Source organism: Taudactylus pleione, unplaced genomic scaffold (assembly GCF_031769625.1).
Source record: "Taudactylus pleione unplaced genomic scaffold, aTauple2 ptg000129l, whole genome shotgun sequence".
NCBI lineage: Eukaryota > Metazoa > Chordata > Amphibia > Anura > Myobatrachidae > Taudactylus > Taudactylus pleione.
Window position 1 is genome coordinate 21,540,005 of NW_028284531.1, and position 22,447 is coordinate 21,562,451.

The 22,447-nt window shown below is 47.0% G+C and overlaps 1 protein-coding gene across 4 annotated transcripts in view; it reads right to left on the bottom strand.

Annotated features, from left to right (window-relative positions):
- Positions 1-22,447, bottom strand: part of POLG (DNA polymerase gamma, catalytic subunit) — a 103,562-nt gene that overhangs the window by 52,718 nt on the left and 28,397 nt on the right. For all 4 annotated transcript variants that reach the window (XM_088472962.1, XM_088472959.1, XM_088472960.1 and 1 more), the window contains 4 exons: positions 18,004-18,152; positions 17,590-17,716; positions 17,155-17,503; positions 16,953-17,039 (listed from right to left, as the gene is read on the bottom strand). In XM_088472962.1, the coding sequence (XP_088329088.1) occupies positions 16,953-17,039; positions 17,155-17,503; positions 17,590-17,716; positions 18,004-18,152 (712 nt within the window). The remainder of the gene's footprint in view (positions 1-16,952; positions 17,040-17,154; positions 17,504-17,589; positions 17,717-18,003; positions 18,153-22,447) is intronic.

The following is a 22,447-nucleotide window of genomic DNA, read 5'->3' on the forward strand; positions in this document are numbered from 1 at the left end:
TGAAAAGCACATGAAAATAGTCTGCCAATTAGCTTTCCTCTGGAAACATTTCAGGACCTAGTTATTCTGAGCCGTGCTTCATAGCTCATGATAACGCTAAATGTAGCTCAAACAGATTTCCGCTATCACATTATCAGAACTGCTGTTGACACTCTATCCTGCACATGTATATATGCTATACTTATTTCTCCGTATTCACATATTACAGTATTTAAAAATACTATTTATATATTAGGATAAAATATATAAAGTGTATCAATATTTGGCAAGATCAAAGATATTGATGGCATTATTAATTAAATGACATTAGGTGTAAACTACAAAAGTAGCGTAGTTCACATAATAACAGGTAATAATGAACATACAGGAATATATAAAAAACGATCTTCAAAGTAGCAGAGAATACAGGAGAATTCCGTTTAACAGTAGAAAAAGAACCTTAACTTTATTAGTAGTAGCTTTTATTTATATGGCACCAGTAATTGCCCGTAGCGCTGTTCATGGAACAATTACACTGAAAAAACAATTCAATGTAAAAATAGTCAAACAGAAAGTGCAAGGGTAAAAATGGAAGTGTGACATGTTCAGACATCTAAGAGAGTGACAGCTAAAACTAGTAACGCTCAATGATCCAGTGGCCTGGGAAGGGCGGACAGAAAAATCAGAGTCACTGACTGTGTGGGAGATCAGTGGGACAGGGATAGTCCAGGAAGGGAATATGAGGTAGGCGGGCCCTGTTCACCAGAGCTTACATTCTAAAGGATTGATGGTGTAACTGGGAAAGAGAAGGCGAGAGAGCTGAAAGTATGCGTTAAGAGTGTGAGGAGGGCTAGTGAGCTTTAATTTCCAGATATGTTTCAGGGCACATTTGATACAAAATTGATTGGCTTACAGTGTGTGATAGGGAAGATCGTGAGTTTCAGATGAAAGGAGCCACACAGGAGAAGTAATCAGCGCAGAGAAAAAGTGAGAGTGGATGAGAAGAATGGATTGAGGTGAGCTCTGAGATTTTGGAAACTGAGGAAAAATAAGAGTTTTGGTATAACATACCTTAGATAACTCTTTTTCTTCGAGGTCCACAGAATCTACCTTGGGGGTATGTAGTTGGAGAGATCCATTGCACCAAACAGATACAGCTTTAAAGCTCCCAGCATGCACTGGTCCTCCTCCCTATATACCCCACCTCCAGCCACAGGCATTCAGTTTGTAAACAAGCCTAATGGCAAGAGACGGAAAGTGGAGAAGGAAGTATAATGTACTCAAGAAACACTCTCAAAATACGAAGAGGGAATCAGTGATACAAAAAAGCAAAGGACAGATCCCAACTGAGGCCAGGTGCGTCAGGGTGGGTGCTCTGTGGACCTGTGGACCTCGTAGAAAACGAGTTAACTAATGTATGTTATACCATAACTTTTATTTTCTTCTTCAGGGTCCATAGTGTCCACAGAATCTACCTTGGGGACGTCCTAAAGCAGTTCCCTTAAGGGTGGGGACGCTCCTGAGCAGAGAGGAGAAGCTGCCGCCCAAAGGAAGCATCCTGGAAGGCAAAAGTATTAAATGCATAGAATTTGATAAAAGTATGGATGGAAGACCAAGTGGCTGCCTTGTACAGCTGTTCAGCCGAGGCGCCATGTCTAACCGCCCACGACGGTTCCGACAGACTGAGTAGAATGTGCTGTCACCTTGTTAGGAACAGGGAGATCAGCCTGTGTATAGACCTGAGCAATAGTCGTACACAGCCAGCGAGCCTGTTTGCTGTCCAGCCTCGTTTCCATATAACACACAGAGCAAATCTGATTTTCTGATGGAGCTGGTACGATCCACGTAGATACGAAGGGCTCGAACCACACCCAGGAAGCTTCACCTGTAGACAGGTTTGAAGACTGTTTATACAATAAAGTATTTACGGTCTTCGCGCTCCCTGGGGTATTTTTTTAAATTTTGTACAATTAACATCCACAACTGCTTTAAATGTCCATAAGATGGGATCATTAATTTCCCAAATGAAATTCAGAGATGACCGTCTTCCTGTTCCCTGATGTTATGCTCTCAATAATCCTCCATTGAATGGTCATATATAAAAGAGGAAAGAATGGGGTATATATAGTAAAGTACTGTTTTATTCAGTTTAAAAGATACATGTTTAAAATATCAACAAGAAAATGATACATAAAGCCTCGTACCAGATAGTGTGGGGTACCTGTTAGTGCACCCAATTAAGCATCTGTATATATACAGCAACTGCCCGGGTTCAGACGCTGGAACACCAAATGCCAATCCGGGTGCAATAAGGACTTCCACAACCTCCCACTGGACTTTCTGCCTGCATGTATCACCACCAGGTTTGAAGACTGAAAAACCGGGACTACAATTTCCTAATTTATATGGAAACGGGATTCTACCTTCGGAAGGTAACCCGCCTTAATACGAACGACAGCTCTATTTTGATGAAATATCAAATATGGAGAGTGACATGATAATGCTGCCAAGTCAGAAACTCTACAAGCTGAGGAGATAGCGAGGAGAAAAAGTGTCTTCGCTGTCAACCATCTAAAGTCCACCTTATCCAAGGATTCAAAGAGGAGAGCTTGCAGAGCCCTGAGAACCAAGGACAAATCCCATGGTGCTACCGGCAGGACAAACGGAGGTTGCAGTCGGAGAACCACCTGCATACAAGTTCTTACATCTGCCAGGGGTGCAATTCTACGCTGGAACAAAACTAACAAAGCAGAAACCTGAACTCTCAAGGTAGCCAGGCGCAGACCTAAAGGGGGGTATCCACTAGACGATAAAGTTGAACGATTGAACAATAATGATAAAATCGTTTGATAATCATTCAAACATCGTTTGAACATCGTTTGCAAATCGTGCAGTAATTGTTTCTAATGATGTACGATGCGCGCTCCCGCTGATCGTTTGATCGTCTCCTCCATCGACTGAACATGCAGGTCAATTTCACTTATTGCTTACAAATCGTTTACACATCGTTCACGCTGAACGATCAACGATGAACCACTGTCTGCCCACTATAGCTGAAAGCTCTCAATCACAGATTAAAACAACATAGTTTATTGTTAGATCTTTTGCAAATCATTTGCAAATCGTTTGCAAATATTTAGCAAATTGTTCAGAGTGGAAGATCATATTTCAAGGGAAAATTCAAGGGAAAATCGTTAAGAGGTTGGACAGGGATAATATCGTCTAGTGGATGCCCCCCATAAGTCTAACCCAGCCTGCAGAAAAGCAAGTACTCTTGAAACCTTGAAAACCTTAAGGTCATATTTTGTTTGGGATCACCAACGAAAATATGAATGCCAAGTCCTGTGATAGATGCGGGCTGAAGCAGGCTTCCTTGCCCTCATCATCGTCTGGAACATAGAAGCAGAGAAAACTTTGGCCTTTCAAATGGAAGACTCAATAGCCATGCCGTCAAAGCCAGCCAAGGTAAATCCGGATATAGGCAGGGACCCTGCACAAGCATATCCGGTCGTAGAGGCAGGGGAAGTGGCCTGTCTATGGACAGACATGTCAGATCGGTGAACCAATGTCTCCTGGGACAGGATTAACCTTCCTGAGTCGTCCACCTTCCCTGAAAGGTGTGACGACCTGTCACCGCTCCCCATCCTCGCAGACTTGCATCCGTGGTGAGGAGTACCCAATCTGGGACCCATAATGGGCGACCCTTATCTAAATGAGTCGTCTCCAGCCACCAAGCACGGGAGAGCAGAACCTCTGGCAAGATGCGGATAATCTTAGACTTTATCCGATAATACTGAATATCCCAATGAGACAGAGGGCCTGATTCAGACCCACTCGCGAGCGGCTGTCCGCTCGCAAGTGGGTCGATGTTCTGGACTGAGCATGCGCACGACGGAGGGAGCGCCGTCGTGCGCATGCGCCAGACGCGACGAGCGAAGGAAAGTCCTTCGCTCGTTGTGTCTGATCAAAGGGGGCGTGCTGTCGATGTTGATTGACAGCACGCCCCCTTTGGTAGGCGTGCCGGGGGCGTGCCTCCCTGACGGGGGCGTTCCCACGGGAACTCCTCCCGTCAGAAGCCGGCCCACTGACATCACTAGTGATGTCAGTGGGAGTGATTTTGGCTCTGATAGAGCCAAAATCACTCCGGAGCTTGCGGTTGAAAACCTCAACCGCAGGCTCCGGCTCGCAGTTTCGATGGTCGCGAGGGTCACGACCATCGCGGCCATCAAACTGCACGCTCGTATAGCCTGTGGGTGGTGACCCACAGCTATACGAGCGTCCAGGAGGACGCTCCATTTTCAGGGAGGCCGGCCCTCATTCAGAGCGTGCGCTCTGCTCAGAGCGTACGGCTCTGAATGAGGGCCAGAATCCATTGCTGCAGGGACCTGGAGTGGAACTGGGCATACGCCACCATATCAAATGTGGATACCATGCAGCCCAGCACCTGCATTGCCAGGTGAACTGACACACTTTATTTGCAGAGTAGACTGCGCACACGAGACTGTAGTGCCGCAATCTTGTCCTCTGGTAGGAGAATCCTCTTGCCCAGAGAGTCTAGCAGCGCTCCCAAGTGCACCATCCGCTGAGTTGGAGAAAGAGAGGCTTTTTTCCAATTTATTATCCAGCCGTGCTCTTGTAAGCTGACAATGGGCATCTGAAGATAACATTGTAACAACTCCTGCGAATATGCTATCAGGAGGTCCCCAAATATGGCAGTATCCTGAACCCATGTTGTCCGAGATGAGCCGTTATCACTGCCATTATCTTGGTAAATAATAATTTAATTTATATAGCGCTTTTCTCCTAAAGGACTCAAAGTGCTTTACATTTGCCTTTACAGTACAAAATAAGCTTAAACAAGGGACATTAGTGAAATGCTTGGGTGAAGAGGCAAGTCTTGAGCCTATTTTTGAAGGATTCTAGAGAGGAGCCCTCCCGAACTGTGCGGGGAAGTGAGTTCCATAAGGTTGGAGCCCCAAAACTGAAAGCTCGACTGCCAGACAAATTCCAGGAGATTCTAGGTACTGTTAATAGTCCTCTGTCAACGGATCGCAGTAATAGAGTGGGACGGTAAGGAATCAGAAGCTACTTCAGGTACCTTGGGCCATGGTCATGTAGGGCTTTGTAAGTTAGTAAGCCAATCTTGAAAACAAATCGCTATCTGACAGGCAGCCAGTGAAGGGAGTAGAGAGTGGGTGTTATGTGGCTGGAACGGGGCTAGTTGGTTAATAGCCTGGCAGCTGTGTTTTGTGCCATCTGCAAGCGGTGAAATTCTTTTGCTGGGAGTCCAAGGTAGAGGGCATTGCAGTAGTCTAGGCATGATGATGTAAATGCATGTATAACTTTAGGCAGAACTTCTGAGGGAATTAAGTGCTTGATTCTGGCAATGTAAATCAGATAAAAGAATGAGGATTTGATTGTGGCTGATACCTGATAAATAACCGAGGGGCTGTGGCCAGCCCGAAGGGTAGAGCCTGAAATTGGTAATGTTGCTGCTCTATCGCCAATCCTGGAAATCTTTGGTGGGATCGTGCAATCGAAACATGCAGATATGCATCTTGTATGTCCAGGGATCCCATAAAATCTCCAGGCTCCATTGCCAGCATAATTGACCGTACGGTTTCCATACAGAATTTGGGCACATGGATGAATCTGTTGAGAGACCTCAGATTCAGGATAGGGCGATGTGACCCATTTGGTTTCTGAATCAAAAACAAATTGATTTGTCACAGGAACGGGGATTATGACTCCTGACCTTGGGAAAGCCCCAATAGACTCCCGGAAGGCCGACAACCTGACCGGGTCTAAAGGCAGGGTTGTACCAACAAACCTTTGAGGGGGATGCCTCAGGAACGTGATGGCGTAACCTTGAGAGACCACCTCTCGAACCCAGGCATCTGTCGTGGTCTAATACCAGGCCTGAGAAAACTGTGTGAGTCGGCCTCGAACCCTGAGACCCCCCCAAAGGGAAGCCTGTCCCATCAGGCAATGGGCTTAACCTCCAGCTTGGAAGCAGGACGCTTGGTTGACCAGGATTTCTTGGTCTGCCGTCTCCTGTGGGAATTATCATGTCTAGAGGAAGACTGTCCCTTTGCCCTACTCTGTGAGCGAAAGGACCAAGCTGACGACTGCCTATACTTAGGGGTAGTTGTACATAGGAACCCCGCAGATTTAGATGTTGCCAGAGAAGACACCATGTCATCCAGCTCTGGTCCAAACAGTATCATCCCCACAAAAGGCAAGGATTCCAGGGCTTTCTTGGAACCTGTATCCGCCTTCCAGGTTATTAGCCAAAGGGTTCTTCGAGCTTCAACTGAAGCTGCCGATAACCTAGAAGCTAAGATACCTGTGTCAATGACCTGTTCCCCCATATATATATATATATATATATATATATATATATATATATATATATAAGACAGCTGTTCTCTGATAGCATTATGCATGCTATCTTCCAGAGACTTTGTCCATTCTTCAATAGCCTTGGCTAACCAGGCTACAGCCATAGCTGGCCTGGTAATAGCGCCAAATAATGAAAACACTGATTTTAAATAGTTATCAAGTTTCGTATCTCTAACCTCCTTCAAAGAGGATGCCGCAGGAATGGGTAACGTAGAGCTCTTGATGAATCTAGTCACATGAGCATCTAATGATGGAGGAACTTCCCATTTGCTACATTCACCCTGAGCAAATGGATATCGAGGGGTTAAATTCCTTGTAGTATGGAAATGCTTATTTGGAGTAGACCATGCTTCAGACATGAAATTCATCAGTTGCTCAGACTGAGGAAATAATCTCTAGCCACCTTCTGACACCTAAAGACCGGAGCCTTAGCTTTCGGTAGCACCTCCTCTTCCTCTATACTGAGGACAGATCTAACCGCTCTCACCAGAGAGGGGACATCCACAAAGGATTGATGGTCTTCCTCCACTGAGTAAGACCCAGAACTGTGAGTATCAGAGTATGATGAGGAGGTTGAGTCAGAATCCTGAGACAATGTCTGAAGAGAACCTTTCTTATGCCCCTGCTTCTTTACTGCCATTGGTCTATTTGCCTGTACCACCTGCTGAGGGACCATAGACGGCAGCATACTCTTACTAGAGTGAGCAGAAGAATCAAACCAACAGGGATTCACAGGGGATATGTACATAGAAGGATGCAGCTGATGTGGGTATCCCACAGTAGGAGGCAATATCGTGGTAGGACCACGCGACGCTGCTACCTTGTCCACCATATGCGACAAAACCTGCGACCAAGACGCCACCCAAGATTGCTCTTGTGTAGGTGCAGGTGTACCAGAAGGGAAAGGTGGCTGTTTACAACAGGCACTACACCATCCACCTTGCACAAAATCCTGTTCAGACAGGCCTGCCAAACAGAATTTACATGATTTGAGCACCGGAGGCTCACCCTTCTCACCTTTACCCTCAGACATGACTAATGTGTGATCGGTATAAGGTGTACAGTATAAATGCAGTGTGACCCACTTCACATATGAAAAACCCCACACACCTTTTCAGAGGGATGAGGAGAAACACAGTGATAGATATAACTTACAGTTTGAAAACAAAAGACAGTATATACAGTGCATCCGGAAAGTATTCACAACGCTTCACTTTTTCTACATTTTGTTATGTTACAGCCTTATTCCAAAATGGAATAAATTCATTTTTGCCCTCAAAATTCTACACACAATACCCCATAATGACAAAGTGTAAAACGTTTTTTTGAGATTTTTGCAAATTTAATGAAAAAAAAAACAACACTAAGAAATGACATGTACATAAGTAGTCACTGCCTTTGCCATAAAACTCAAAATTGAGCTCAGGTGCATCCTGTTTCCACTGATCATCCTTGAGATGTTCCTACAGCTTAATTGGAGTCCACCTGTAGTAAATGCAGTTGATTAAACATAATTTTGAAAGGCATACATCTGTCTATATAAGGTCCCACATTTGACAGTGCATGTCAGAGCACAAACCAAGCATGAAGTCCAAGGAATTGTCTGTAGACCTCCGAGGATTGTCTCGAGGCACAAATCTGGGGAAGGGTACAGAAAAATATCTGCTGCTTTGAAGGTCCCAATGAGCACAGTGGCCTCCATCATCCATAAATGGAAGTAAACGGAACCACCAGGACTCTTCCTAGAGTTGGCCGACCGTCTAAACTGAGCGATTCGGGGAGAAGGGCCCTAGTCAGGGATGTGAGCAAGAACCCGATGGTCACTCTGTCAGAGCTACAGCATTCCTCTGTGGAGGGAGGAGACCCTTCCAGAAGGACAACCATCTCTGCAGCAATCCACCAATCAGGCCTGTATATTAGAGTGGCCAGACGGAAGCCACTCCTTAGTAAAAAGCACATGGCAGCCCACCTGGAATTTGACAAAATGCACCTGAAGGACTCTCTGGTCTGATGAGACAGATTGTACTCTTTGGCGTGAATGCCAGGCATTATGTTTGGAGCAAACCAGGCTCATCACCAAGCCAATACCATCCCTACAGTGAAGCATGGTGATGGCAGCATCATGCTGTGGAAATGTTTTTCAGCGGCAGGAACTGGGAGACTTGTCAGGATAGAGGGAAAGATGAATGCAGCAATGTACAGAGACATACTGGATGAAAACCTGCTCCAAAGCGTCTTGATCTCAGATTGGGGCGACGGTTCATCTTTCAGCAGGACAACGACCCTAAGCACACAGCCAAGATATCAAAGGAGTGGCTTCAGGACAACTCTGTGCATGTCCTTGAGTGGCCCAGCCAGAGCCCAGACTTGAATCCAATTGAACATCTCTGGAGAGATCTGAAAATGGCTGTGCACCGACGCTTCCCATCCAACCTGATGGAGCTTGAGAGGTGCTGCAAAGAGGAATGGGCGAAACTGCCCAAAAATAGGTGTGCCAAGCTTGTGGCATCATATTCAAAAAGGCTTGAGGCTGTAATTGCTGCCAAAGGTGCATCAACAAAGTATTGAGAAAAGGTTGTGAATACTTATGTACATGTGATTTCTTAGGTTTTTTTTTTTTTTTTTATTAAATTTCGCAAAAAAACTTTTTACACATTGTCATTATGTGGTATTGTGTGTAGAATTTTGAGGAGAAAAATTAATTTATTCCATTTTGGAATAAGGCTGTAACATTACAAAATGTGGAAAAAGTGAAGCGTTGTGAATACTTTCCGGATGCACTGTATACAGCAGCTAGCATGAAAGTCACATACAGTACAAACATTGCTATTGCAAATTGACTCTGAATCAACTGACCAGCCCCGCTGGGGTATTGGCAGGATATAGAGCACTATATACCAGACCCAGAGGAGAGGTATACAGGTAGACAGACCTCTGAGACAACCAGCCTGCCGCAGTACGCACAACTGCGAACGTCTCACCCAAGCAGTCCCGCTGTTAAACAGGTGCGTCTGGATACTTGCGGTGCTTTAAACAAAAAAAAAAACTGAATACCAATGGCTGGAGGCGGGGAATATAGGGAGGGGAACTAGTGCATGCTGGGAGCTTTAAAGCTGTAGCTGTTTGGTGCAATGGATCTTCCCAACTACATACCCCCCCAAGGTAGATTCTGTGGACCCTAAAGAAGAAAATTAGGTGCTTTGAATGTTAGGGTGAGGAGCTTAAACTGGATTCTGCAGAGAAAGGGGAGCCAGTGAATAAGTTGGAGGAGAGTAGAGGATGTATCAGAGCAATGTAGTATGATGAGACAAGCAGCAGCATTGAGGATTAATGTTAGAGGGGAGAAAGGTAGATCTGAGAGAAGGTTGCAGGAGTCCAGGCGGTAGATGACACGCTGGGCCAGATTAAAGGGGATGGGGGTGACAGGTGCCTCCGTGTTCTCCATGCACAGTGGCTCCCGATACATCCTGTCTGTGACACTGATGCGGGTACTCGGGAGTCACTTGCACTGTGCATGCAGAACACAGAGCTGGAAGCATTCAAATGGAGCCAGCCATGCCACAAGAGGTGAGCAATCAGGGGTCAAGGTGGATGGAGGGGTATTGTGTAGCAAGTTAAGGGGCAGAGTGTGGCGGGTCGTCGACTCCCATAAGCCTTAATCTCACCCTGAAGGTTAGAGCATGAGTAATAGATCTGGTACCCTCAAGAGTGAGGTAAAGGTTGGATTCTAGAGTCTGAAATGTTGCAGAGGTGGAAGCAGCAGGACTGGGGGGGTGGGGGGGGGGAGAAGAGGGCGGAGTTAAGGGTGATCCCCCAGGGAGCGGACTTGAGGGACCGGAGAGAAGACTGTGTTAGTAACGGTAACAGAGGTTTAAAAGAAAAAAGGATTCTGGAGGGCTCAGTCTTAGATACAAGGTGTTTAAGAAAGCGCTGGAACTAAATGGAAAGAGACTGTTAGAGATGTGAAAAAATGTGGCAGGGAAGAGGTCGGGATAGGAAAGGGGGACTTTAGTATCATCAGCATAGAGATATTATTGGAGGACAATGGAACTAATGAGATCCCCAAGGGAGGAAATTCCAAAAAAAGATATTGGGAAAAGCTTACATAGCCTGTTCTTTTATGTACATTTCACTCTCTCAATATAATGTTCTATATACTATTCGTCTCTCCCCTTTTGATGATTGTCTCTTAATTCATTATTGCTTTTCTTCTTTCTCCCATCTGTCTTTTCTGTCCTTCAATTCCTCTCTCTCAAGTGTCTCTTAATTTTCTGTTTCTCGCTGCAGCTGCAGGGGGTAGTGAGCCCGCCTGTCCATTAACTACAGGGCGGCGGATCTCTTGGCATGATCTGGCCCCAACTCTGGTTCCTCCAGTTACTAATGGCGGTTAGCCACCTGCCAGTGTTCTCTTGCCCCACCTGCCGTGGCTGCGTTGCAGATGCTCTCCCTGTTGAGACAACTCTCGGGCCAGGCTGGGGCTCGCAGCCTTTGCCAAACCTGCTACTTCCAGACACTCCCATTGACAGGGATTGGTCCATCGTGCTATGGTTCAGAGGTTCTTCATCAACATCTCCAGCATTAATAACTGGGGCATAGGTACATTCTATATAACATTGTACCCGGATCTGTGTGAGGGATCTGTCAGCAAAGGGTGCAGCAGTCCGGCTACACATACATATAATATGATATAATTAAACTAGTCGAACAGTGATACATATAATATATTAAACTAGTCTAGCGCTGATAGGTGTTTACCCCCACCTTCCTCTCTCTTCCCCCCCAGCCCCTCATCAGTCTCTCTCATCTATGCCCAATCCCCTATCCTATATATCCCCATCTTTCTCACTGACCACATTTCTAACTACCAATCAGGAGTAAATGAATGGGGTATGAAAGGCTCCATGTGCTTACAGGACTCTGGGAACAGTCCAATGAAACCAAGCAGCACTAGCAAGACTATATGTCAGTTTTGCAGCAAGTAAAACCTATGAGATATAGAGATAGATATATATATATGCTTACCATACTATCCCATTAAGCCAGGACATTCATGAATTACACAAGTTCTGTCGCTGCTGGTTGACTTCAAGATTTTTAACCAGTTTAAAGGGATAGTATGGTAAATAAAACAAGAGATATGGTAAGAACTTACCTTTGTTATCTCTGTTTCTACGAAGTCCATAGGGTCCACAGGGTTGACCTTGGGGTATAGGTTGGGAACCAAATCCGGGCACCACGCAGTTAAAGCTTTTAGCTCCCAGGATGCACTTGGGTCCACTCTCCCTATAACCCCACCCCCCAAGCCAGAGGCACCTCAGTTTGTAAGTAGCCAAAGGCCGGAGGAGGAGAGAAAAAGAGAGAGAAAACTGGAACACTCAATAACCATACTCACAGAAATGGGAGACGGAAAACCGGTGACCAGCCACACAGCCCATATGAAGCAAGGTGCGTCAGGGCGGGCGCCCTGTGGACCCTATGGACTTCGTAGAAACAGAGATAACAAAGGTAAGTTCTTACCATATCTCTTGTTTTCTACTTCAGGGTCCATAGGGGGTCCACAGGGTTGACCTTGGGGATGTCCCAAAGCAGTTCAACCAAGGGTGGGGACGCTCCTGTGCTGAGAGGAGAATCCGTCGCCAAAAAGGAAGCATCCTGAGAGGCAAAGGAAACCAATGCCTAGAACCTTAAAAAGGTGTGGACAGAAGACCACATGGCCGCCTAGTAAGGCAACACAGCCAAGGCGCCACAGCGAGCCGCCCACGATTGTTACATGGCCCGAGAAAAAACAAGCATCAACAACAGAAAGGCAGGGGTAGGCCCCTGAAGAAGACATACGAGGCCATCCAGCCAACATCTGGCTATAGGCCGGCCATCCTTTCCCTTTAAAACCAGAAATCTCAGACCACCAATAAGAAGTCCGATTTCCGTAAGGAACCTGAACGGATCACATAAATCCACAGAGGCCGGACTACTATCAATGAGGCCACACCAGCCGAGAGGACTGGGGACTGAATGGCCGTACCATAAGTTCCAGAATAATATGGAACCTAAAAATCACTAAGAAGAAACACAGGGTGAGAGCAACTCACACCCTGACATGATGCCCTCCAGAAGAGGGAGCCACATGAGAACGCTCCCAATTCCGACACTCTGAGAGAAAGAGAGAGCGCCAAAGCAATAGACCAAGTAATGGCTATCACAACCAGCGGTTCCATGGACTGTCCCCGGAGGGAACGAAGAACCACTACTAACTCCCAAGGAGTCCCTAGGAAGGACAAATGGAGGCATAATCCAGAAAACACTCCAAAGGATGAACTGGATACCAGAGCGGAACAATTCCATATCTTAATCATACTGACAGTGTAGAGATCCGCACTGTCAGGAAGGCCAGGCCGAGGGTGCAACCCAAGCCAGCCGGAAGGAATGCCAGAATATCAGGAAATCCTGGACACCGGAGGATTGTATCGACAGGTACAAAACCATAAAAATTATGGCTGCCACAGTTTGTGGTAGGTCCCAGCAAAAGCTGATACATGTGCTCTAATCATTCCAACGATGACAAAGCCAGGGAAGCCGTAAGACCACTATAGGGACGTAGTTAAAGACAAACGACCCAGGTCCAAGGCAAAACCAAGGACCCTGAGATAACAGGTCCGGGCAGTGAAGCATCAGGAATGGAGTATCGATGGAGAGACTCCGAAAATCCAAGTACCCCTGACATCTGGGGCAATCAGGAGCCACCAGCAGGAAAGCATCTCCATCACGATTGAAACACCTCCCTCGAGGAAGAAGGGAGACCGGAGAACACAGGTACTCAAATTGGAAGGACCACTTCACCGACAAAGAGTCACTGAAGGTTGCTTCAGAATCCCCAGAGTTGGAGTGTAACACCATATTGTGATAAAGTCAGAAGGCTAGGAGGGTCACCTCAGGGGGTCCCCCTTGCTCACCAGGAGATGAAACCTCTCTTGGGGAAGAGACTAGTCCCCGCAATGCACGTCGTGACGGCTAAGGACTTGAAATGAACGCTGCCGAGATGGTCGGGAGAAGGCCCTCGGACTATGTCTAAATGTGTGACATACCTGTCGTTGCCACCCAACGAACAGTGTAGCTAAAAAAGGAAGCCACTGCCCTGACCCTGTTGGACTGAACTTTTTCAGGTTCACCGGGAAACAAGAGTTATGCCAGAGTGAAGGCCCAAGACAGGCTAAAGTTCCAACAAGTTAATTGACAGGGTGGAATCGACAGACGTCCAACTGCACTGAAATGGATACGAACCAGACACTGTTCTTAGCAAAGAATACCCTGGACGAGATGACCATAGCCACCCGGAAAGGGACCGACTTGCCTCCGGAGAGAGCATCATCGTTTGAACAGTGATCCGACAGAAAAAACTTGTTTCATCTGGAGATAAGCCAATTATGGAAAGGCCTGGAATGGTACTGAGCCCATTCCACCCTTCCAAAGGCAGACACTGAATAGTGGACCATGCATCCCAGAGTGTAAAGACATATGTCGACTGCGTAGACATCCATGTACTCCTAATGGAAGAGTGGAGATGCCGTCTTACGCCAGAAGAATTCTCAGAATCTGAGAATCCAGCAGGGCTCCTAGGCGAAGAATACCCAGAGAGGGATGCAGGGAGGGCTTTTTCCCCGTTGATTAAACATCTGCACCCTGAAGAAGCCATGGTCATCCTGACCTGGCTGTAAAGTACCCCGGCGATCCTGCTAAGAGCAGGAGGCCGTCCAGGTACAGGAGCATTTGGATATACTGAACAGGAGAACTGTCAGAAAATCCAAAACGCCGGTAAACCCCTGTGGGGCTGAGGACAGTCCCAACAGGCAGAGCCCGAAAAATTGTAAGTGCTGTGATACAGCAAACCTCAGTCCATGCTGAGGCAAGGTCTCTGTAAGTACCCGTAGGCACGCGTCCTGTATATCTAGTAGGCCTGTCTCGTCAGGCTGAAGATATATCCGTAGGCTCAGAAAGCAGGATCAGCTGGCAGTCTAGGCCTGCTCGGTACTGAATATGTCGGCCCTCGTAGAGGCCGACAGTCTATGAAGAAACAGACCTTTAGGCTGACCCAGAGGACAAAAAGACTTAACAGACTTAGTCTGAGGCCTTATAGTGGGCATAGCTGAAGGCGGTAAACTTGTCGTTAGTAATACTGTCAATGTTACTACAATCCTGTCAAGGTCAGGACCGAACAAGATCTACCCTATAGATGGTATCTGCATCTCTGCATTCCCAGAGTGCAGCCATAGGGTATTACGGAGGATACAGTTGCAGCCGGAACTCTGAAAGTTAGGGGACTGATATCCAATATAGGCATTTCCACCTATGACAACTGCATATATTACGTGAGCGACCAAATACATTTGAACCCCAGACGTGTTGGAAGGGAAAAACATTACAAATGCATCAGCTCAGTATGCAATAGTATTAACCAACCATGCTATAACCATGGTAGGATGGGTAACAAGCCCTGAAAGCAAGTATACTGATATCAGGCAGAGTTACCCCCTATGGATCCGAAGAATCCGACCACGCAGGAATGGGAGGCGTCAACGTCTGTAATCAGACGAGTAACACGCCCATCCACCCCAGGAGGGATTCGTGATGACCCTCAGGGAAATTGGGACAGGAGGCCAAACACTTTGCAATACCTCGTATCTGGCAACAGCCAGAGTCCCGCCATGCGATCCACCCGCTAGTCAGCAACAGAGAACCCGAAGGCACGTAAGACTGAGGGTGTATGATACAGGTGCAGGTCAACATTCACTCTAACCAGAATGGACCTGCTACCAGCCCCAAAGCAGGGATAATAATACCTTAAATAGGCTTCCCCCCGTGTAAGAGGGAAAGAGCCCAAAACAGTATCCAGTTCACGGCAGAGCCAACTGGGAAGTAACCACAGGGCGTCAACCACGCCACTTTGCGTGTCGTAGAAAACAACATCTACCCAGGGTGGCTGTGGTAATCCCTGTAAGGGGAATGACAGACTATGGTGGCACCAGGGGGAATTCATGGGTGCAGTATAACACTCTATCTTCTGGTCAGACATATCTGACCAATCTTGCGGAAATATCAAGCAGCTCTATACTGATCCTGACTGATGCCAAAATTAGCCACAGGGACCCATTTTCAGCGTATGCAACACACAGTTCCATCTAAAATGTGGCAACGTGCGGCACGCAACAGTATGTGACAAACCTCACAAATATTAACGAGTATATAAATGTGAGGTCTCAGAACCACCCTAAATACAGCTGTATTAGGGCAGATAAAGAAAAGGGATAGACATATACTGACAGGTGAGAGAATTACAGCTACAGCGCTGTGTACACTGACCTGATGGTGAGGTACGCAGGGGGACTGGACTCACTGCCATCTCCAGAGATTTCTGCTGCACCACAAGAAAATGGCCGCTGGAGACCTCAGAAGAAGCGTGGCCCGCGGAGGAAGCAGCTCAGCGACGCCAGACTATACATACTGAAAGACGCGCTGAGCTGAGGGGAGGAGCTGCTGTAATAGGGAAAGCTTCCTCCCCTGGCCGGCTATTAACCTCCCGGGACGCCGGCTCCCAGCGCCGATCAGTAAGTCCCTGGTGGTCTAGTGGACACACGGGGTATGGGGGGCCCGCCGCCACTGCCGGCGCCTCCGGTCTGTCCCCAGAGACCGGAGGCACAGGACTGCATATTAAATGCGCGGATCATCGCAAGTGGTGATCCGCGACCTTACCTGCTCCCCGTGGATCCGGCAGCAGTCCTGGGCGCCCGCAGAGTCCGGCTAGTACAGACTCTGGGGTCCCGCTGAGATCCCCAGATCTGTACTGGCGTCTCAGCGCCGGCGGGGTGTAGGAGCGGCAGCTTAGACGTCCTATGGACAGTCCGACGCTGCCGCTCTAAAAGTCCAAAGTAAAAATAAAAAACTCTGTTCTTACAAAAAAAATATAAAGCTTAGGGGCTGTTAATCAGCTCCCCACTGCACTAAACGGTGACCCGACTCCGGCCGGGCACCAACTTAAACTGGGGTGCCTCTGGCTTGGGGGGTGGGGTTATAGGGAGAGTGGACCCAAGGAGCTAAAAGCTTTAACTGCGTGGTGCCCGGATTTGGTTCCCAACCTATACCCCAAGGTCAGCCCTGTGGACCCCCTATGGACCCTGAAGTAGAAATATATATATACATACATATACACACACATACATACACTGCATCTCTCTCTATATATATATATATATATATATATATATATATATATATATCTCTCATAAGTTTGGGTCTTTGGTTCCCCACCCCATGTCACAGACACAGTCTCACTTCTCTCACAGCAGGTGCCATCTGTTTTCACTGGACTGTTCCCAGAGTCCTATCAGCACATGGAGCCTTTCCTACCCCATATACATATATACACTCACACTGTATTCATAACATATTATTATTGCAACTGCGCATGGATGCAAAGCACATGTTTAAGAGATATTGCTTGTAAACGTAAAATTGCTCTGGATGAAAGCTATGTCTTGCATATAGTGCAATCCTAACAATTTGTATACAGGACAACTTACAGATTTGTCTTTATTAGTCTTCCTCGATTTTGCGTTGGTCCGTGCTTCAGGCTCCAAGTCTTTCTCCAGCCGACTAAGTTCTTCTACCTAGGAGGAGTAACAAGACAACAACCACAGTGGTCAATACATTGCGCTGACCTAACAATTCCCATCTAAGAAGAATACAGCAAAAAGCAACTGCAAAAGCCCTAACATTCTCTACCTTCTGCCAGATGGTGCTGTCTTCTGTGAGCATGAACTCTTCTGGTACAGAAGAATCCGGTTTCACTAGCAAACCATTTTTATTTTTACAGTATTCAATGTGAATATTTTCGATTGATTTGTATGGGCAGTGAGAAGAAACATCATTATCCCCCTCTTGAGTAGCCACAAGGTTGTCCTTCCGTCCGGGAACAAGGTAGCCCCAACCATGTTTATCAGAGTGGTGCAATGGGAATCCGTCCCAAGTCAAACGCATTAGTTTAGGAGTTAATCTCATTTGCAGGCTGATGAGGTTTGGACCAGGCGCCCACTTAGGATCTTCAAGTCTAGGACAAAGCTTACGATACCATCTGTAAAGACAGATACAACTTTCCTCACTTTAGCAAACACCCACTTAACCTTTTACTTAATTGTGCTTCTTTTAATCTCCTCTTACCCAGGGTGCCCTGGCATGTGCTGGTTTCTTTTTGGCAAGTAGGGCAGAGTTTTCTCTACGATAGATTCTAAGTAAAGTTTACTGGGAGAAGGACGTAACTCTTCTTCTTCACTGGGAGGTCCATGGTCTAGGGGTACAACGGACAATACATAATTAATACAAATCCTAAACCCAAGGGTCTCTTCCATATGTAAACAAACATACACTGTATTGATGAACATATTCATGTAGACTTAGATTATTTTAAACTTCTGGGTATTTATATCTTCAAAACCTTGAAAGCCTTACAGTTACCCCATTGGTGGCAGCATATCAACCAATCAACTCTGACCAACGCCTTCCTTTATGCTGCTGCTAAGTAAGAAAACCACGAAAACATTGGCCTTATGTAATAAATGACTAGGTTCCTCTCACCTTCCTGTGGATCTGAGAGACCTGTGCTTGCTGCTGTGCAGTCTGAGGCTCCTTTCATCTCCTTCTGTTTTTTGCTGACTTTTACTTTCTTTTGCTTGAACTCTTGGATGTCCCACTCTAAATCCCAAAGCCATGGATCAGTTTTATACCTGAGAAAACATTTATACGTAATGATTTAACACAACCAAATAATTGATAAGTTTTTGCATCCCTAACCAACTCTTCAAAAATCATGTGATGTAATTTATAACACTATGGCCCTCATTCAGAGCCGCTCGCTAGCGGCCGTACGCTCGTTCCGAGCGATGTTCGCACATCTGCGCATGCTTACGGTTTTTAGTACGCATGCGCGAACCAGTCAGTGCGGCCGAAAATCGTTTGTACGCTATATAGCGAGTGCCTGCTATTTTGAGTGACAGAATGAGGCGTATGTGGGTGGTAACAGGGGAAGGTGCTTGTAAACGGGGGAGTGGAATTCGAACGCAGGCGTGCTTAAAGGTTAAAACGGGCGTTTTAAGGGAGTGCATAATTAATACAGCAGCGTCATTGACCACGTCACTTGGTTTTTTTTTAACTCAGAACTGCTCGCAAAATAGCGGTTGAAAAAACCAACCACAAGAATAGTGAGCAGTTCATACGCTATTCGATGTACTCGATTAATCTAATAAATAGCGGACATGACGTATGGTGCGAGCGGCCAGGGGGCGTTTTTAACAAATAAACGAGCGTATGTTTTGCACGCTCGTTCAGACTTAGAGATGTGAACAGACTGCAATTTGCAAACGGATCATTTGAATAGCCACCCCTTGTTTTTGAACGAACGATCGCAAATAGCGAACGGCTCTGAGTCAGGCCCTATGTCACTAATAACATTGGATGTTTTGGTTAAATTAATGAACTGCCTCATGTGACATGGCCAATCAAGGAGAAATGAGTACGTGTAATCTGTTTCAGTGCTTTCATCAATACAAAAATATTATGCATCCAATTAAAGATTGAAAAAAATAATTCAGTGATTAAAGTTATTTAAAATGGTAACAACATATATCATCCAAGTGTATAAAGCAATGGAACAAAGAAAACATCTAGTGATTTAGGAAATCAAACAATTGTATATAGTAGAATGTACAAAAATATGAGATATGGTAAGAATTTACCCTTGTTATCTCTATTTCTACGAAGTCCATAGGGTTCCACAGGATACCTTGGGGGTATAGGCAGATGACATCAGACATCAGGCACCACAGAGTTAAAGTTTTCAGCTTCCCAGGCTGCACTGGGGTCCCCCTCCTATACCCCGCCCCCGAGCCAAGGCAAATCAGTTATGTAACAAGCCATAGGCCGGAGGAGAAGAAAAGAAAAGAAAAAGAAAAAGGAGAAGAAGAAAGAGAGAAGAAAGTCTGGAACACACAAGAATCACATTCTCACCAGAAGGTGACAGAAAGACGGTGACCAGATCAAAGCCCATCTGCAGTACAGGTGCGACTTGGCGGGAGTCCTGTGGAACCCTATGGGCTTCGTAGAAATAGAGATAACAAGGGTAAGTTCTTAACCATATCTCATATTTTCTACTTCAGGGTCCATAGGGTATCCACAGGATACCTTGGGGATGTCCCAAAGCAGTATCCTTTAAGGGTGGGGACGCTCCTGTGCTGGAAGGAGAATCCGCTGCCCGAAGGAAGCATCCTGAGAGGCAAAGGTATCGAATGCATAATACCTCACAAAGGTATGGACAGAAGATCACATGGCTGCCTTGCAAAGCTGAACAGCAGAGGCACCACGTCGAGCTGCCCACGAAGGACCCACAGACCTAGTGAAATGAGCCCTAACAGAGGATGGAACAGGAAGGCCTTCATAAATATAAGCCTCAGAAACTGCCATGAGAATCCATCCTGCCAAAGTTTGCTTAGTGGCAAGCCAACCCTTCTTACGGAAGCCATAGCGGACAAACAAGGAGTCAGACTTCCTAAAAGAATTGGTGCGGTCAACATAAATCCTTAGAGCCCATACCACATCTAAGGTGGCCTCACCAACCGAGAGGTCTGGAGAATTAAAGGCCGGCACTATGATTTCCTCGTTAATGTGGAAACTAGATACCACCTTAAGGAGAAAACTAGGGCGAGTGAGAAGCACCGCCCTGTCCCTATGAAAAATGAGAAAGGGAGGCCGACATGAGAGAGCCCCCAATTCTGAAACCCTTCTGGCCGAAGCAATGGCCAAAAGAAATACAGTCTTAGCTGTAAGCCATTTCAAATCCACTGAGCCCAGTTGTTCAAATGGCGGCCCTTGGAGAGCCCTCAAGACCACAGCCAGATCCCAAGGAGCCACTGGTGGAACAAAGGGAGGCTCAATACGAAGTACACCTTGCAGAAAGGTGCGAACATCAGGAAAAGTAGCAATCCTATGCTGAAACCACACTGACAGGGCAGAAACCTGCACCTTCAGAGAAGCAAGGCGAAGACCGTGATCCAAGCCCGCCTGTAGGAAAGCCAACACCCTGGATATCGGAACACCTGAGGATCATAGCCTCTAGGGCTACACCATTCAAACAAAGTATGCCATACTCGATGGTGAATTCTTGCAGACGCAGGCTTCCGAGCTCTGAGCATGGTGGCAACTACAGGGCTGGAAAAACCCCATGAACTTAAGAGGGTAGTCTCAACAGCCATGCCGTCAAAGACAGATGACCCAGGACCGGGTAATGTCAAGGACCTTGAAACAACAGGTCCGGACGTAGTGGCAACAGCTTTGGAGTGTCTACGGAGAGACTCAGAAGATCTGAGTACCAGTGCCGTCTGGGCCACGCTGGAACTATCAGCAGGAGCGTGCCTGAGGGAAAAAGGTACGCAAACTGAAAGGTCCACCTGACCGACAGCGCGTCAACCAGAAGTGCCTCTGCGTCTCTTGTTCTTGACCCGTACACAGGTAGCTTGTTGTTGTGTCGGAAGGCCATGAGGTCTATCTCTGGAAGGCCCCACTTGTTCACTAGTAACTGAAACACCTCCTGGTGAAGAGACCATTCTCCTGGATGCACGTCTTCATGGCTGAGAAAGTCTGCCTCCCAGTTGAGGACTCCTAGTATGAACACTGCCGATATGGCAGGGAGATTGCCTTCCGCCCAAGCTAGAATGCAGGACACCTCAGTCAGGGCAGCCTGACTGCGGGTCCCTCCTTGGCGGTTTATGTAAGCCACTGTGGTGGCATTGTCTGACTGCACCTGCATGGGTTTTCCGTGCAGGACATGTCTTGCTTGCTGGAGAGCTTTGAATACTGCCCAAAGTTCCAAGATGTTTATCGGAAGCGCAGATTCTGCTGACGTCCACCTTCCCTGGAAGAAGCGCGGACGCGTCACAGCTCCCCAGCCTCGGAGACTGGCGTCTGTTGTCAGAAGGACCCAGTCCGCAATCCAAAAGGGGCGCCCCCTGTTCAGGTGAGCAGTGTGCAGCCACCAGGCCAGAGACAGATGTACCTCCGGGGCAAAGCACCATTGTCTGTGTCTTTATCCGATAGGGCAACCCATTCCATCTGGAGAGGATCAACTTCTGCAGAGGTCTGGAGTGAAACTAGGCATACTCCACCATGTCGAACATGGACACCATGGATCCCAGTAACCTCATCGCCGAGTGAATAGATACCCGGCGACTCTGCAGGCAACTGCATACTTTTGCCTGTAATGCAGAGATCTTTTCCTCCGTCACAAAGATCCTCTGTTGTTGAGAGTCCAACAGGGCTCCGAGATGGAGCATCCTCTGTGAGGGAATCAGGGAGGACTTCTTCCAGTTTATCAGCCAGCCGTGAATCTGCAACACAGAGACTGTCAGTTGCAGATGGCACTGAAGTATTTCTGGAGATCCTGCCAACAACAGGAGGTAGTCCATATAGGGCAACAAGTGGACCCCCTGCATCCGCAACTGGGCTGCCATAACTGCCATGACTTTGGTAAAACACTCGAGGCGCAATGGCCAGACCAAAGGGCAGTTCCTGAAACTGGAAGTGTTGGTCGACCACTGCAAACCCAAGGAAACGTTGGTGTGCTGAAACAATGGGGAGATGCAAGTAAGCATCCTGAATACCTAGCAACACCATAAAATCCCCAGGCTCCATTGCTAAAATGATGGAATGCAGGGTCTCCATCCGGAACAGAGGAACCCTCAACAATTTGTTGAGGGATCTGAGGATGTGCCGGTAAGACCCATTGGGTTTCTGTACCAGAAAAAGATTGGAGTAATATCCCGATCCCCTCTGGGACAACGGAACCAGCACTATAACTCCAGCCTGGAGCAGAGAGTGTAACACCTTCCGGAATTCCAGGGCCATGTCTTGATCTGAATGAAGGCCTGTGGTGAAAAACCGGCTGGGAGGCCTCCGCCAGAAGGAGAGGGTGTACCCCCGAGAGACCACTTCTCTTACCAAAGTATCCGTGGTGATTAGACACCAGCACTGG